This window comes from Aphelocoma coerulescens, chromosome 1A (genome assembly GCF_041296385.1).
Source record: "Aphelocoma coerulescens isolate FSJ_1873_10779 chromosome 1A, UR_Acoe_1.0, whole genome shotgun sequence".
Classification (NCBI taxonomy): Eukaryota; Metazoa; Chordata; class Aves; order Passeriformes; family Corvidae; genus Aphelocoma; species Aphelocoma coerulescens.
Window position 1 is genome coordinate 37,455,601 of NC_091014.1, and position 16,881 is coordinate 37,472,481.

A 16,881-nucleotide genomic window follows, 5' to 3' on the forward strand; every position below is an offset into this window, starting at 1 on the left:
AGGGGTGATGATACTTCTCAGCCCTGGTGAGAGACTCCAGGAGTGCTGGGTCTAGTGCTGGATTCCCTGGTAAAATGGAGATACTGACATCCTGGAGTGAGACCTGTGAAGGGCTATCAAAGGCAATTAGGAGGCTGGACCATCTGTCATACAAAGATACACTGACAGATGTGAGATTGTTCTGTCTCTAGAAGGCTCAGAGGATCTTTTCAATGTCTAAAAGTAAATGATGAGAGAGAGTAAAGAAGGCATACCTCGTCTCCTTAGGGATATTCAATGAAAGAACATGACAAAATGGATCCAAACTGAAATATAATAAATTCCATTTAAGCATAAGAAAAACCTTTGGCATTCCAAAAGTAACCAAACACTGATGAAACAGCTTGACTGAGGAGGTTGTGGTGTGTATATTCTTGAAGATTCTCAAACCTCAAGCTTTACAAAGCCCTGAGCAATCATTTGTGATCTGCTCTAGGCAGGAGGGTTGGGCTAGATGATCTCTAAAGTTTCCTGCCAACTTCAATCTTTGATAGTGCAACCTGATAACAAAGTAATTTTGCTCCTTATCTTGAGTAACAATATACACATTGTTATGCAATGATAATTTGCTAGAGAACAAGGGAGAAGGCCCAAGATGGATGTGTAAAAGATTGGATAAGTAGCTAGAAGACTGTCATATATATCTCATGGAGTAAATTGGTCCGTGGGACTGAGAGTTCTCTGAAACATACCGGCCTTCTTAACACCGAGGTAAGTGGCAATTGGCACGCTGAGAGCAGCACAGTAGGACAAGAGCCCCAAGGTGAGTTCTGTGGGACCAGCTAATCATTCATCAAAGTAACTTAGAGCAGAGGCTCCTTTCCTATGCTTGCTGGAAGAGGAAGGGAGCTGCACTGAGCGCATGTCCCTCAAAGAAAAGTATCAATGTTAAGCCTGAGAAGTTTCAAGCTTGACTTCAAGGAACTATGAAAGACATACCTGGGAAACAAAAAGAACAAGCCTGGTTGTTGTGTGAGAATTGTCATTTAATGAGATTAATTTGAAACTCAGGGGTGCAATTCACTGGACTGATACCTATGTTTGGGAGTAATAAGTGGTTCCCAAGGACTGGGGTGCTCCTAAGGTCAGATAAACAAATGTACTCAGTTTTAATGCTTTAAATAGATGACAAGTTGAAGACTTTCCACACATATTCTGGGACTGCATATTCCAGTGATGTGTTGCAGCAAAATTTATTAAGTTTGGAAAATTAAAAGTTAACTGATGTCCAACAGTAATACAAATGGGATTTATCTTTTAATTCTTTATTTACTTGACAGCTCCATGAAGGTCAGCTTGAGGAAAAAGCCTTCCACACCACTTGTGTGAAAATTTTACAAGTAATAGGCAAAGTCTAGGACTGAGCTGACTTGATAGAAGCAGGACCTATGGCAGTGAGTGAGAGTGGGCGATAATTGTCCTCAAAATGAGTAATGGCATTTTGTCTTGGGCCCTGTAGAAGGGTGGGAGTGGGTAGATGAACAGGAGGAGTTAGATGAGAAGGTTAAAATAATATGGGCTGGATGAATGACACAAACGTTCCACAGAAGTCCGGACATATCAAAATGGTATCAGTTACTGTCAGCAAACAGAATGTTGCAAGAAAAAATATTTAGCTGTATGAATAGATGGGGAAAGCTATGATTTGGTGCTGTTGTATTAGAAAATGTCAGCAAGGGAGCTAGGTAAAACATGAAAGACAGAGTCCAGAGAGTTCTCTAAGACTAAGGCATCAAACAAGCTGTGGACCTTGGAGACAGATGGGTATTGATATTGAAGAGAGAAAGATGAGTGCCAAGAGAATCTGGAGGAAAGTAAAACCATCTTGTCTGTTAGCTGTCTGCAGATGATAAAAAGAGATTTTAATTTGGATCAGAATTAATGGCTGTAGTAGAAATATGGCAATGAGTCATGAGATTGATATGTATTTGTGGACACAATTTCCTACAAAGAAACAGAGGCTTTGATTCAATATGCTAATGATCAAGTCCAAGAGACAGGGGAACTAGAAGATGGCAATCATGCCAGTAAAGAGAGCAGACTTCAAGGAGTCCATTGTAGATTGTGGCTTGACTAACAAAGCTGAGATGTGAATCTCAAATTTGAACTTCTCCCAGGGAAGAAACCTTGACACAGCAGTTTCATTGAAGGGCCAGAATGAGGGGATGCCATAGAACTAAACAGAAGAAGTCCCCAATGTTCATTGCAAATTTCAGGGAGGTTAGAGATGAAAAGTACAGAGGGGAATAAGATAACAGATGGGTGTGTAACTAATGTATGATTATATTGCAAAGAGAAAGAAATAAAGGAAAAGGGTAGCAAAAGGAAAAGATGAAAATGAACACATGGGAGACAAAATGAGATGAAACCTATGTGGATGTGGAAGATGGCTAAAACAATTGCATGCCTCAAAGCAATTAATTTATGGTGATGTATTTTTATTATGTGGCCTTCTCCCTTGTATTCACCGTAACACTAAGTCGTGCTCTTATTAAATTTAAAGAAAAGGACCACCAAAGCTAAGGTGTCCATTTTTGCTACACTGATGCAGCTTTCCAGACCTAGATACTAGTACAAAAACTTGTGATCTGTGTTTTTATTTAATTTTCTCATCTTTATGCAGGTTTACATACAAAGAGTCACCACAACAGGCTTTCCCAACTTTGAAGCAGATTAGTATTTGTCTTGAAAATTGCAAATCTGGTTTTCCATGGCAAGTACCATATGGGTATTAATCTAACCAAATGCATTCTTAATTTGAGAAGTCAGAAGGGAATTATAATGCCACTTTATGACAGAAATTAAAGCTCCCAGCCAACCAAAACCTATCGCAAAACCCAACAAATTACCTTTGCTCTTTCAGAGTAGCAAGTCACTTCCCTGCAAGTATCTCATTTGTCTATTTCAAATAAATGGTATTTAGGGGTATACTACTTGCTCAAAATATTTTGTGCTATTGTTGGAATATAACCAATGTCTTAGAAACCATCTTTATTTATGGGTCTCAGCAGCATCAAATGTTGCAGACATTAAGTGAAAGCCAATTTTTTTTAAAGTAATATCCCACATTATATACTTTTCCAGATAAAGAAGACCAATCAAAATCCGTTGATGTCTGCAGGAGAATTCCTTCAGACTTTATAAATCTGTACACATACAAAAGCTGAATATTTGCTAATATGGATGAGATTGTAATTAAGATTTACCTTTGTCCCAGGATGTGTTGAATGCATTATGTGTTGAAAACCATCATCTTGAAAGTAGTGTATTTTTCACTAACATTAAAGATCCGGTATATGAGTAGTGGGGCAGCTTAGTAGTGCCTGTGGGTACCGTGATACTGAGATCTTACAGCACCTGCCAGTACCTAGAGGGGGCCTGCAAGAGAGCTGGAGAGGGACTTTTTACAAGGGCATGGAATAGGACAAGGGGGAATGGCTTCAAACAGGCAGAGGGTAGGTTTAGAACAGATGTTAGGGAGAAATTCTTTCCTGTGTGGGTGGTGAGGCACTGGAACCGGTTGCAAAGACAAGTCCTGGGTGTCCATCCTTGGCAATGTCCAAGGATGGATGGGGCTTTGAACAACCTGGTCCAGTGGAAGGTGTCCCTGCCCATGGCAGGGGGATTGGAACTAGATGATCTTTAAGGCCCCTTGCAACCCAAACTATTCTGTGTTTCTATGACTGGACAACAGCGGAAAGAGAAAGAAAATAACTCGAGAGAGTATGATGTGTGTTTTATATCAACTATATCGCATTGCTCGAACTATAATTGCAACCTCAAGGAGCTCAGAAAAGGCTTTAAGGGTCAATGGGAAAAAAAAGAACAACAATCCCCTTTCCTCCTCGCCGCCGTAAGCGCACGCTGTCGTGGAGCGGTCACCGCTGCTCTGGCCGCTGCGGGGCCCGCGGCTGGACACCCGCCAACCTCCTGGAGGGCTGCATGCGTGCCAGGGATTCAAAATGAGCGACGGGACCACGGCGACCGCGCGCAGCCTTTGGAAGAGAACACTGCGTACCAGCCTTCGCTGCCCGTCCCGGGGCGCGGCCCTCCGGCCCCGGCCCCGCCGCCCCCTCCCCTCCTCGCCCCTGCCCGGGCGCGGCCCCTCCGCGCCCCGCCCCGCGCAGTGCGCGTGCGCGGCCGCGGCTGTGACGCCGTTGTTGTGCCGCGGCGGGGAAGCACGTGAGGAGTGCGACGTCACCATAAACACTCGTGGGCAACATGGCGGCGCCGCCGAGCGGCAAGGTAACGGGGGCGGGCGACGGCGGGGCCGCCTTCTTCCGCCTTCTCCCCCCTTCTCCCCCCGCGGGACGCGCCGTGTCCGGCGCTGGGTCGCCCCGGCTGGCGGGAGTTGCGGAGAGGGGGGGTCGGGCCGCTCTGTTGCCGGGCGGGTGCCTTTTCCCCCCGCCGTGCGGGGGTCGCCTCGCGGGCCGCCCCTCCGGGCATGGGCCGTCCCCGCCTCGGGCGGGCCGGGCGCTGGCAGCGGCCGCGGGCCTTCTGCGCTGGAGGGGGCCTCGGCCGGCGGGTGGGACTCGGGCCCTTCCCGCACCTGCCGCCCGGGCAGCGCCCCGCGCCGCCGCGGCAGCTCGGCTCCGGCCCCGGGGTAGCTGGAGGCCGCTCTCCGCCGGGGAAGGGCAGCCCCGTGGCCGCGCTGGCTCTCAGCCTGAGGTGGAGGAACGACGCTTGTCCCGTCTACGTGGCCGCGTGTCCCAGAGGTGCTCATGGGCCGTAGTGGTCTTTCCCCTGGCCTGTGCGCTGGCAGTGTGCGGGAACCTGCCCCAGGCGTGGGTACAAAGCCTTGTCAGTCCGATAATTCGGTAATATGAAAATTTTTGTATGCCACGGATCCTTGCTGGGTGTTCCGAAACGAAACAGTGTTGCTTGACGGACTGAGCTCGTAGGAGGGGGAGGGACAGGCAACACCCACTGCTTCCCTCCGCCCCCGCCAACAGATACGAGTTGTGCCCGTATTGTTTTATTGTAGAAATGTTTTTATTTCATGACTGTCTTCTGAAAGAGTTGCTTTGCAGTCTGGTGTTGTCGAGCACCTGGATGCTTTATTTAGGATTTAAAATCTCAGTGTCCGATTGTGTGTAGTAGCCACGGTGAGTGTGTGATAGTCTGCGGTTTCACTTTTCCAGCATAGGGCAGAAGATGATTGTTTCACCTCATGCTGATCTCGGCATAAGAGAACACACGTAATTAGCCACGTCTGTGCTTCTCCGAGGGTGCTGAGGAGTGCCCTTAGCTATAGTATGAAAATACCGTAGAGATCTTGCTGTGTGCCACCTTACCATACCCATTTCAACCAGAATTGTTGGAGCAGGCAATTTGTACAGTTCGAGTTTTTGCAGTTTCGTTTTTATGTTCTTTACTGCTGTTAGGTCTGTAAATATAAAGATTGCCATACTGTCCTCCCAGCTGTTTCTAGCTATGTACATCCAGTTTTTATGTATACAGAGAAGTTTCTCTTCTGGTTTTATCCATTTTAATATCAATTCAGAAGTTTATTGGATGAAGGGAAATATTTTAATTTTTAGATAAATATTTAATATTTTAATTTTTCAGGTTATTTTTTGTTTTCCACTTCGTTTTTTTTCAGGATCTTCTTCAGGATGTTTCTCATGAAAGCAGCTGTATTATGATGGTTTATATGAGATGCTAAAACGATTGTAGATTAGTTGTTTGTAAATTGGCTATGTATTTATTGTTCCTTTCAAAGAAGCCTGTTTGCCTGAGATTAAATCTCTAAGATGTTGCAAAACTGTTTTGGTAATGCACGTCCACAATACTAATGCAACTTCTTAATGCAACTTCTAATTCAGTAACATTCTTTGCCATGTCTTTTTTAATAAAGAGAAAAAAGTTCTGTTTTCTCAAACTTCATGAAGTGGCTGGGCTGGTTTAACACTTCACTGTTCTCAGGAGCAGTTCCATCCTTCTCTGTATTTCCCCACCTGTGTGTTGAACTATTGCTTTCTTGGATACTGTACTTATCTGATCTGTCAGTGATTAGATCTGGCAAGCTTAAATAATACGTACAACTGTGCTTACTTTTGTCTGGGTTAGTTTTCTGTTGTGGGCACATTGGACCACAAATTGTTCCTTTGAGTGGCAGCAGGATTTTGGAAGGGCTCACAAACTAATGAAATTTCACTCCAGGTGGAATAAATGCAGTGTAGGTTGGTACAGACCCAGCATTCTCACTTCAGGCCTTTTGCAGTTCAGTGTCTTTACAAGCTGTAGGTGTCCTAAGTTAACTGCAGTGTTGTAATGAGGTGTTTCAGGTGGTAGCTTTCTGAAAGAGTAGTAGGCATTGGTTTGTGGGGTGCTTTAGTCTCGCATGGCAGATCTTATCACATGAAAGTGATGTATTTTAATGTATGTGCTCTTTTCTGCAAATTACTACACAGAGTGTTTCCCATGGAATGCACGTGGTAGTATGTTAAGCAGCTGGGATAACCTGCATTGTTTTAGCAAACCATATAAGGTTGTGGTTTCTATTACATTTTTACCCTGTTTGCCTTTCTCTTCTCTATTGCAGGTTTTTTTTTCTTTTTTTTTTGGTGTGGATTTTTTTGTTTGTTTTTTTTTTTTAAATTTTATTTCTCAGACATTATTAATATCAGTGGATTCAGAATTCAGCTATTTCATGTAGTCTCTGGTTTCTGCTCCATACATTAATGGAATATGAGTTATAAATTTGGTTACCTCACATACTACTTTACTTGGACTTTTGTCCTGTTATTTTTTTCTTGCTTGAACCTCTCAGGAGGTTCTTATCAGTGTTTTTCTCTATATGGATGGTTAACTTGGTTCAGGAAAAGTTAATGCAGTTGAATTCTGGAGTCGTGACTCATTCTTTATTAATGACCATCTGCCCTAGAACAGAGTGAGCTTCAGTTTTTTGCCCTTTCTTAGAGCTGCCAGTTTTTTCTGGAAGTAACTTGGTAATAAGGCCTCTTGTTTTCAGAGCTTTTTACTTTATGCAAACAGGTATATTTATATATTATACATATATTATACTTTTTGAAAACAGGTATATTTTCCCTCTTTTTGTTTCTTAGCAAATGGCAATTTGTTTACTGTATTTCGGAGAACCAACTCTGGATTCTCCCTTATACCAGAAAACCATGTTAAAAATGAGCTAAAAAGTGTGTATGGGGAGAAGTACAAATTTCAATTTCAGTCTGTCAGTATATAGGTGATTATTGCAGCAGGTCTAAAGACAGTAACGATATTTTTTTAATGTTCTTGGAGTTCAGAGTATCTTCAGCACTTGGGTTGTTAGATCTTTCTTAAGTTACCAATTGACACATGGGCTGTCAGATAAGTTATTTTTCACTTGCCTGTGCTCTTGCTCTTGGAGTTAAAGTTTCAGGGTGTTAACTGGCCAAGCATCTGAGCTTTACCTCTAAGCTCAGATGTCTGGCCAGTTCAGTAACTAGAAGTGTTCAAGGAGCACTGTAGCTATTACTAAACAGTAGTGGTGTTAATGCTGTATTGTTTGGGGAGGGAATTTGTGTTTGCAGTGGAAGTTTTGGTTTGGTTTCTTTTTTCTTTTTTTCTTGTAGCTAGGAACTAGCCAAGGGATTTTAAATACGGTATGTTACGATTAGCTTTGCATCCTTCAGGTAGTTTGTTGGCACTGATATGGTGAATTATTTTAGGTGTATATCTATTCTGTGGGATAGGCAATGTCTTGCTCCACCTTCTACTAGTTAAACTTGAGTGCACAGAGGCTCCTGTACTGGGCATTGTTGTGCCATTTTATTAAGCATTTGATTTAAAATATCTGTTATAACTTTTTCAGGCTTTATAATTTACTGTGAACACAATCAGAATTCTTTTTTATTATATTGCGCTTAATGGATTTTCTTTGTGAGCAGAAGATGATCTCTCTTGAATTTGCTTAAGGTTTCATTATGCCTGAATGTAAAGCAGTTCAGTGATAATTCTGAAATTTCTGTATTTTCTTTCTATTTTCTATTTGTTAAGGATTTCTCTTTGCAGAAGTGGTCACAATAGGACCAGTTACTACCTCAAGCTCTTGCTTTCAGTTCCCTGAATAGACTTGTATTTTCTCTGATATCCCACTATTGTTGCATAAGTAGCAGAAATACCTTGTGGTTCAAGAAATCTTCAGAGCACAAGGCAGAGCTTGACAAATGTACTGTTGTCAAGTAGGAAAATTTTCTTATGATACATACTTCCTGGGTTTGAGAGCTTTCTCATATTTGTCACAACATGAACAGTATTTGTGGGATTCTGCCCCTCTCTACCCAACTCCTGCTTAGAAATTTGGTGTTTTTAAGACTTTAAGACTAGCAGACTGTGAAATTTTACTTTATTGGGGAAAAAGTTGAGCCATAGTCTCAGCAAACAAAGACATACAGGGTTCAACAAGGCCAAGTGCAAAGTCCCTGGGGCAAGCCCAAGCTCAAGTACAGGCTGGGTGGAGAATGGATTGAAATGAGCTCAGGGGAGAAAACTTGTGGGTGTTTGTGGGTGAAAAGCTCAGTATGACTCAGATGTTCACCTGCAGCCCAGAAATCCAGCTGTGTCTTGGGCCACATCAAAAGCAGCATGGTCAGCAGCTCAAGGGAGGTGATTTTGCCCCTCTACTGTGCCCTCATAAGACACCACATGGAGTACTGTGTCCATCTCTGAAGTCCCCACCATAAGCAGGACATAGATGTAATGGAGCAAAGAGGGCAATGAAGATGGTCAGAGAGCTGGAGCACCTCTTCTGTGAAGGAAGGCTGAGAGAGTTGGGGTGTTTCAGTCTGGAGAAGAGAAGGCTCCAGGGACACCTTAGAGCACCTTCCAGTACCTAAAGGGGGCTTATGAGAGAACTGGAGAGGGATTTTTCCCAGAGGTATGTAGTGATAGGATAAGGGGGAATGGCCTTCAGCTGAAGCGGAAGTGTAGGTTTAGATTGGATATCAGGAAGAAGTTTGCTCTGAGTGTGGTGAGACACCAAAACAGATTGCCCAGAGGGGTTGTCTACTCCCTATCCCTGGAAGTGTTCAAGACCAGGCTGGATAGGGCTGTGAGTAACCTGGTGTAGTGGAATGTTCCCTGCCCATGGCGGGGGGCTTGCAGCTAGATGATCTCTAAGGTCCTTTCCAACCCAAACCATTCTCTGATTCGTATTTTAATAGAATTCGAATGCCAGAAATTGTAGCATATCTTCTGTGGAGCAGAAGGTCATGCTGGTCAAGTGATGTTAGCTTGATGCTTTGTGGAGCACTCAAATGTATTGGCACCTGGTCGTTGGCAACAGACTCTTGATGCAGTAGGTACTTCCACATGCCCAGTGACACTTTAGCAGTGGATATGTGAATAAGCTTTGGGCAAACATCAGCTGTTCCAAAGAGGAAGATGGAAATTCAAGCAGTATAATGTAGACTTTTATATTGAGTTGTATTTCTTGTTACTGAATGAGTAGTTCTAAACTAAGATGCTTTCTCTTGTGGGTGTAAGGTCACTTAGGCCAACCATTATCTAAATTGAATTAATTTTATTGGTCTATAACTGTTTCCTTACATTATTGCATCCTTTGTTCTGTTTCCTTTCCATCAGAATCTGAAATAAGGTGCTGCACAGCTGCTATATCTGTTCCTAATGTTTGTGGACAGAGCCATTTTTCCTTAATTAGAAGTCTGCAGAGTAGAGTTTTTTACTCAGTCCCTTATGAACATGCCTGCTTGCTGCTTCAGCTGTTGCATTCTTGGTGAGGTCCTTTACCTGATTCTCTAACATGAGGCAAAAAATGAAGTAACTGCTGCTGAAAAGCTGTTAATATCAGTATTTACACAGTGCCATAGTTACTTACTGACTCCAGAGCAGTGGCCAATTCACTATGTAAGTGCTTCAAGCTGTGTCTGTTATGAGATGCTGGATGGCATCTTGGCATAGCAGTGCTGGCCTCAAGCTGTACTCTCTGGCACAACAGGGGAGTGAGTGGAACACACTCTCCAAGAACACAGGGTGAGAGTATGAAGTGTCTGAAACATGGAACAAACTAGCTGGGAGAGTTGCAGTGCTTCTCCTTTCTCTCAAGTGTTCTGTGTTTGGCAGGTTGTTGGTATGTGACAGACCTAGGAATAGGAGTTAGAAGATACGAACAATCAGCGCACATGGTGACAGCTAATACTTAGGTGCCCAGCACAGGCAGGGTGGAAAATACATGGGTGAGGATGGCAGGACCATCCTGTTCTGTGGTAGCCCCAGATCTTAGCTCTCCTTTTATTTCTTGTCTATACTTCATTGTCTTAGGGTGCAATGTTGTCATCTTTCACTAGCTGGTAGCACAGGGCTGTAAATTGCTATCAAATGGCAAGCATTAAATCAAAAGGCTTTGCTTGTATTCTGGCATATATTGTAGTTGTTGGTGTGGCATGCTAAAGGCCTTCTGCTCATACATGTCTTTGACAATAAAAAGATACAAACATTGCCTGTTGACTGCTCACTGTAAGCACTGCAATAGAAATACGGAGATACGTGTTGTCCATGCTGTGTCCTTGTGGTATTAAGAATGATACAATTTATTTCTCAGAAGATGTTACTGGGGCAATGGTGGGACTTCAGAAACCTATTTTTTTTTTGCTGTACACAGACTATAAATACTTGAAGAGTTTTCCAGAACCTTAACTAGCATATGCCATGACATGTAAACTGAACCTGTATCCTGCTGCTTCCATCTGTTTTTTATAGTAGGTGGGTAGACAACTATTGCTTTGTGCAACTTTCCTGAATTTTCTGCTGTGGTTCTCTGTTTTTACAGACCCTCAGTCAGTATAGGAGTTGGAATAGCTGTTGTCTCTGTGTGGTGCAGTGCTTTCAATGACTGATCAGAATGAATTGTGAATTTGCCTTTGACCTCTGTAGCACCCATGGAAAAAAAGAAACAGGTCAAGGTGGCTCACTAGCATTTGGAAACTTGAGTCAATTTTCAGCTTTTGGTGGGATTCTGAGACAGGCAATGGGTCTAGTTTTCATTCAATTGAACTGGACAAATAAATGTGCTGTGAATCGGACTTGCAGGCTGCCAGCATGGACTTCTTGACAAGCAGAAAAGACTTATGAGCATAAGCTTCTTGGGTACATCTTATTTCAAACTTGAAACTTTAGGATTATTAAAAAGTAATATTTAAATCATACAAACTTTTTTCCTACTGTCTCCATCATTTTCTTAGGAAAAAATTTGCCAACTGAATGCTTTTACAGCCTTAAGTTGCCTTAAGTAATGCTTACGATTTGAAGTATTCTAGGAACTTAAGGATACCACAGATGGATAAATCTGTTCTGCACAGAACTAGCTTTAAGCTAGTAAAACGTCTGAAAATCTTTCAGTAATTCCAATGTAAAGCCACAAGATATAATTAAAATTTATTTGAAATCAAGTAATTTTCCAAGTTTTTCATCTCGTCACATTACATCTTCATTTGCTTTGGTTGCATTGGTGTGTGCTTTTGATAAACACTTCTTTTTTCATTTGTGTTTTTGTTGTGGAACCAGCAGAGTCTGGCTTTCATGTAGGTAATAACATCTAAACCTGCGAAATACACATCTCTGTGCACAGTTCAGTAGGTGTTTGCAAAGGGGTACAGAAGAAAGCAGAACAACCACTATTTAAATCAGTAGTGAGGCCTGTCATTGCTGGAGAGCTGTTTTGGCCTAGAGCATCTGAGCAACATACATGGCTTTTTTTCCCTGAGGTTCTGTTTCAGGGACCACTGGATAGACTGTGCAGAGCACAGAATTCTTATCAGCTGGATGGGTGGAAGGGCTGTAGTACTGGGGTGAGGGATACTTTTGGGATTGTAATAAAATCCTAGGGACGTGTCAACTTACCTAGTGACCTGTGGTGTGCACTTATTAACATTAACTTGTCGTTTTTCATGATGGGCTTACTGATTTTTTGTAGACTTAGGGGAGGAGTGATGGCTCTTACCATATGAAAAGAAAATGAAAGATTGAGCTTGACTCTACCTACTTCTCACCCTTGTAAAGGAGCCCATGATGAATATGTAAAATAATGAATAGTATAAAACCGTGGTGAGCCAGTAGTGTGTTTTCCTGTCTTGTAATACAAAAAGCATAATGGACTAGCTGAACAGATGGTATTCTTTAAAAACTCTTGGAATTCTTTCACGCAGTGGGTAAGGAGGGCTTCCTAGTTCACTAAAGGAAAAAGGTGAGCAAGATTTAAAGGAGATTGGGTTGCTTTCCTATGCTGAGGGTATTGACAGGTAATACAGAGGCAGACTTGGGTTGGGTGTGGAGGGATTATAGTTACTTCAACTGCTACTAAGGAAGGTATGTACCAGGATCTCACTACATAGATTTTGCATGCAGACCTTACACAAGTCCTTGGTGTTTTACTGATGCTTCTGGTCATCCTCCAACATTTGCTGCCTTTTTGCATGTTCTGCTGTAACCTACTGCTTAGGCAAGAGGCTGTGTATGATGCCATTGCTTAGTTTTGAAATCTGTTTCCTTGAATGCTTAAGAGGTCCAAGTGTGCTGACTGACCAGGCATTTCCCTGAGTGTTGGGCTGCAGAGACACTGAGCAAAAAGCTTTGCAGGCCAGCCACATGGTGTGTGAGATTGAGCTACACAGTGTAGTAGCAGTCATCTACTGATGGGTGGGCTTTTCTTCAAATCTCACTATTGGTATACTGTCTTTGAATTTGATACTTTCCTTAGTACTAATTACTTGTACATGTAATTTGACGTTACTTTTTGTCTTTGAATTGACTTTGAATAGCTTGCCAGTGTTGCAGTACCAGAAAACAAAAATCTGTAACAAGCTACATTTTACTGTAAGGTGCTATGAGAATACTTAATAGCATTTTTGAATTTTCAGCTTGCTAAGACCACTGTGTGAAGTATAGCCACTCAGTGTAGCTAATTTCTAGGTGCTGCCACTATAGAATTACATTTCAAAACTCAGTTTGTTCAAATGCAGTTATGCAGTTACTTTACAAAGTACTGCTGAATAGAGCGGCTCAGTATTTTGAAGCATTCAAGATGGCAACTTCCAGATTGTTTTGCAGAGGGACCAACTGTGGAAAAACATCTAGATATTCTTTTGTATGATCAATGTTATCTCTTTTTTCAAATTAGTTGCATTATTGTGTCTTCTAGACCCTAGTTAACAGTTGGAAAAAATAAATAGATCACGCTTTTTATTGGTAAAGAAAAATCCCAGCAGCTTGGCCTTCCGGCCTTTCAAACTTGGAGAAGATTTTCTCTTGAATAGCAGTATAATGGGAATAAGGTGCCTTGTGACAAGCTTTACAAACGCCTTCTGGAGTTCTGAGCGTGTTCTTTGTTTTTATCATCCGTTTTGGTGGAGCATGGCACAGGGAGCTGTTACAAGGAGCAGTGTAGGATTTTTCAGTTGCATGACAACTGTGGCATTGGGAACACATTTTCTTTTCCCATGAAAGGAAACATTTGTCCTTCTGAGAGATTAATGGGCAGAAAATAATAAAAACAGTTATTAGATGGCTTACTTTCTAGACTGAGAAGGTATACTTTATGATGCTAACATTTTTGGCAGAAGTGCACTTCTACCAGTATAACTCTGATACAAACAGATGGTTTTTTTTCTAGAGCAGTTGTCCCAGTAGTTGATAACTGGTTTATATTTCTGACTAGTTTTTGTGATGGATCAGGTCCAAATAGCTAGAAGGTAAAATTTAAATTAATTTCAAGGTTGCCATGTTTGAACAGAGACTAAATTTGAAAACAGATAGTTGGTAGAAATAGAGGGAGGATCTTTTTGGATAGAAAAGAGAAATAAACTGTAGTAGAGAACAGGAAAGAAGACTTCCAATATTTGAAAGGTAATGATGTTAATAATCCTTCAAGAGGGAGATGTACTAGGTGACCTTTAAAGATTTCTTCCAAGTGATATTTCTGTGTTTAAACAGGACACTCCTGAAATTTCTTGCTTGTGTAAAAGATAGAGAAATTGAAGTAAAACTAAAGCAGAAAGGATGAGTTAAATGAATTTTATTGCTCTTTTTTTTTTTCTTTGCCGTGTTTTCTCTTCTGGCTAGTTAAGCTTACACACCTAACCTTTTGGTTTACTGGCCTGACTGCAAATGTAATGATTGTAAAAAGCTGACAAATGAGAAAAATAGATACTGATATTTTAGAACTAAAAAAATACAATATCTGTCTCTGATTAGTTAAAAATTGCCAGGCTTTGCCTTTAAAAATATGTTTCTTAAGGCAGTGTTCACAGCTTGGTGTGAAAATGAAAATAGTTCTGAAACAATTACTGTTACTATTTAATTTATTTCACTTCCACAAAATCTAAGGGACCTTTCACTCTTAGAGCTGTGTAAAATAGAACCCATTTACATTATTTATAGAGCTTTTAAGAGTATGTGTATGTAACTTTGAAAAGCCTGCTGAATTTTGACAGCCAAGGGTTCTCTGATTTTATTTTATTTTTTTAGAAGAGCATGATCAGAATACTGTGAAGAGTTTTGCAAATGCTTAAATGCAAAAGTTATGTGGGCCGTGTGCGCTCCTACAAGCCTTTCTTATCCAACTGTTACATATTCTACCTTTCAGATTGAATCTTTTCCGCTGACCCTGAATGTAGAATTAGGCATATAATTTCAGGGTGCAGTTTTTTATTTCTCTGGAGTTTATCTTTTTACACTATTTGGTCCATTTTTAATTTAAATTAGTATAATTTCAACATGCCTAATGGCAAGTGGCAGAAAGGCAGACTATATAAGAAAGCCTTTTAATGTTTTAAAAGCTGTGTAGGACTTCCATTGAGCCTGTGTCTGTTGATTTAAAAGATCCTAGGTATTGAATGCATTTTGTTGTGGTGTTCTGACAAAGTATTATTAGTCAGTATGTTGCTTAGAGGGTACGTTTGACAAGTTCCATTTTCTATTGTTTCTTGATTTAAGTAAGTGGAAGATTCAGATCTTGGACTCTTCATAACAAAACACCTAACAAGATAGAGGTGTTTATTTCAACTTTTGTAGGAGAGTCAAAATGATAGTGAGTACCATAGGGAGATAAACAACTCTAATGATTTTAAAACCTTGTTTTTTTAAATTTCATTACTCATTTTGTTATAGGTTGTATATGAGCAAGAAGGAGTTTTCATTCACTCCTCCTGTGGAAAAAATGATGACCAGGACAGCTTAATAGCAGGAATACTGCGTGTAATAGAAAAGGTATTTGCATAATACAGTTACAGAAACTTTGTATATTTGTTGGCAAAGCACATAACAAGTTTGGCAAATCTTAAATGCCTTTTTTAAGTGCAGGATTTTGTAAATGAACAAACATCACATTGTGTTTGACATTGTCCTCATCATTTATATGTATCTGTAAGTTGTACCATAATCACACCATGACTATATATGGCAATAGGTACTTTGCTGTGTAGTGTTGAATTTTTTGTGATTTGTATTATAGGAAAATGAAGTAGTAGTAGACTGGAGACCACTGGATGAGACTTTGGACACTTCCAATATCCTCTGTGCTGGAAAGGTTTGTTTGTTAGTTATTTGTGTTCTTCATTATATTTCGCCAGAGATTTTATTTTGTGTTAACTAATGCGTAGGTGATCTCATAACTGGAAGCAAAACTTATTTGTCAGTGGTATTAATAGCTACATGTAGGAATCTTATTTGCAGACTGCAGCCCAGTTCAGGTTATTAGGATACATGCGTAGGTTGACTGTATTTAGGTTTTACTTGGTTCACAAATAAAATAGTAGGGGTCTAACTATGAATAGTAAAGACCAAATGAGTGTAAATATATCACAGTCACCAGTCCTTCTGCATCTACTGTGTTGTAGTTTGGTGATTCACTCTTCATAGTTAGATACAAAAGTGAGAGGTGCTGTTCTAATGCAAAATAAAAATAGAAGTCTGTGGGGGTTCCAAGATGCAGTGATATGTGGTATTTGAGCAATATTAAGAGGATGTGACTAAATAAAAAAGATTCAAGTTTTACACTTAAATGAAAAGTTTGTTATGTTCATAGGGTCTGCAGGAGAGGCAAGGATATTCTAGGATGTTGGAATTTATTGACTAAATCCACATAGTCTTAGTCATAAGTCCAAATTTCCTGTGTTGAACTGTATCATGTTTCTGAGGATTTCAATACATTTTCTTTTAATCTACGAAATAAAGATGCTGATTCTTCGTGTTGAATTTGAGAAACTAGGTCAATTTTCATGCCTTGTGTTTTTTGATAGTTGCTTTTGTTGTTTTTCTCAGGATTCCAGTTCTGTTGTGGAGTGGACTCAAACTCCTAAAGAAAAATGTTCCCGAGGAGCAGACCGTCCAAGTAGTTATGAAGCAGAATGGGACATGGTCACCACAGTCTCTTTTAAGAAGAAGCCTCATTCAAATGGAGGTACTTAAAAAAAAATGTGGAGGGCTTTTTTGTTTGTAGGGTGTTTTGGTTTTTTTCCATGATGGTAACTTGTAACTGAGGAATTGCCTTTTAGATATAGTAAAATGGAATTTATTAGGACTTGAAAGGCTGGGATTCATTTGTGGTAAGAAGTGAATCTCTGGGTGTGGAAAAAAATGCACAAATGGAATAGCTGTCATCTGCCTCTATTTTTTTCTTTGAATTGCTAGAGAATTGTGTTGAAAATGACCATTAAATCTAACTGCGTGCTTCATAATTAGGTGTAGTCGCAGTTTTATCTGCATTGGGCTTGCATTCTTTCAAACAAATGGAATTTGAACTAGGTGTCATGTTAGAGATGAAAATGGAAAAATAAGTGGTTTACTACTCAAATGCCTTTCCATACTTCAGCAGCAGGGGGAGATGGA

The 16,881-nt window shown here is 40.7% G+C and overlaps 1 protein-coding gene across 2 annotated transcripts in view; it reads left to right on the forward strand.

Annotated features, from left to right (window-relative positions):
* The first annotated feature begins 4,180 nt into the window (after positions 1–4,180).
* TBC1D15 (TBC1 domain family member 15) overlaps positions 4,181–16,881 on the forward strand; it is a 35,731-nt gene continuing 23,030 nt past the window's right edge. Inside the window, exons 1-4 of one of the 2 annotated variants that reach the window (XM_068999153.1) lie at positions 4,181–4,284; positions 15,163–15,261; positions 15,506–15,580; positions 16,315–16,453. In XM_068999153.1, coding sequence (XP_068855254.1) covers positions 4,261–4,284; positions 15,163–15,261; positions 15,506–15,580; positions 16,315–16,453 — 337 coding nt within the window. In that variant the 5' untranslated portion in view covers positions 4,181–4,260. The remainder of the gene's footprint in view (positions 4,285–15,162; positions 15,262–15,505; positions 15,581–16,314; positions 16,454–16,881) is intronic. The other variant, XM_068999160.1, reaches the window with a different exon arrangement.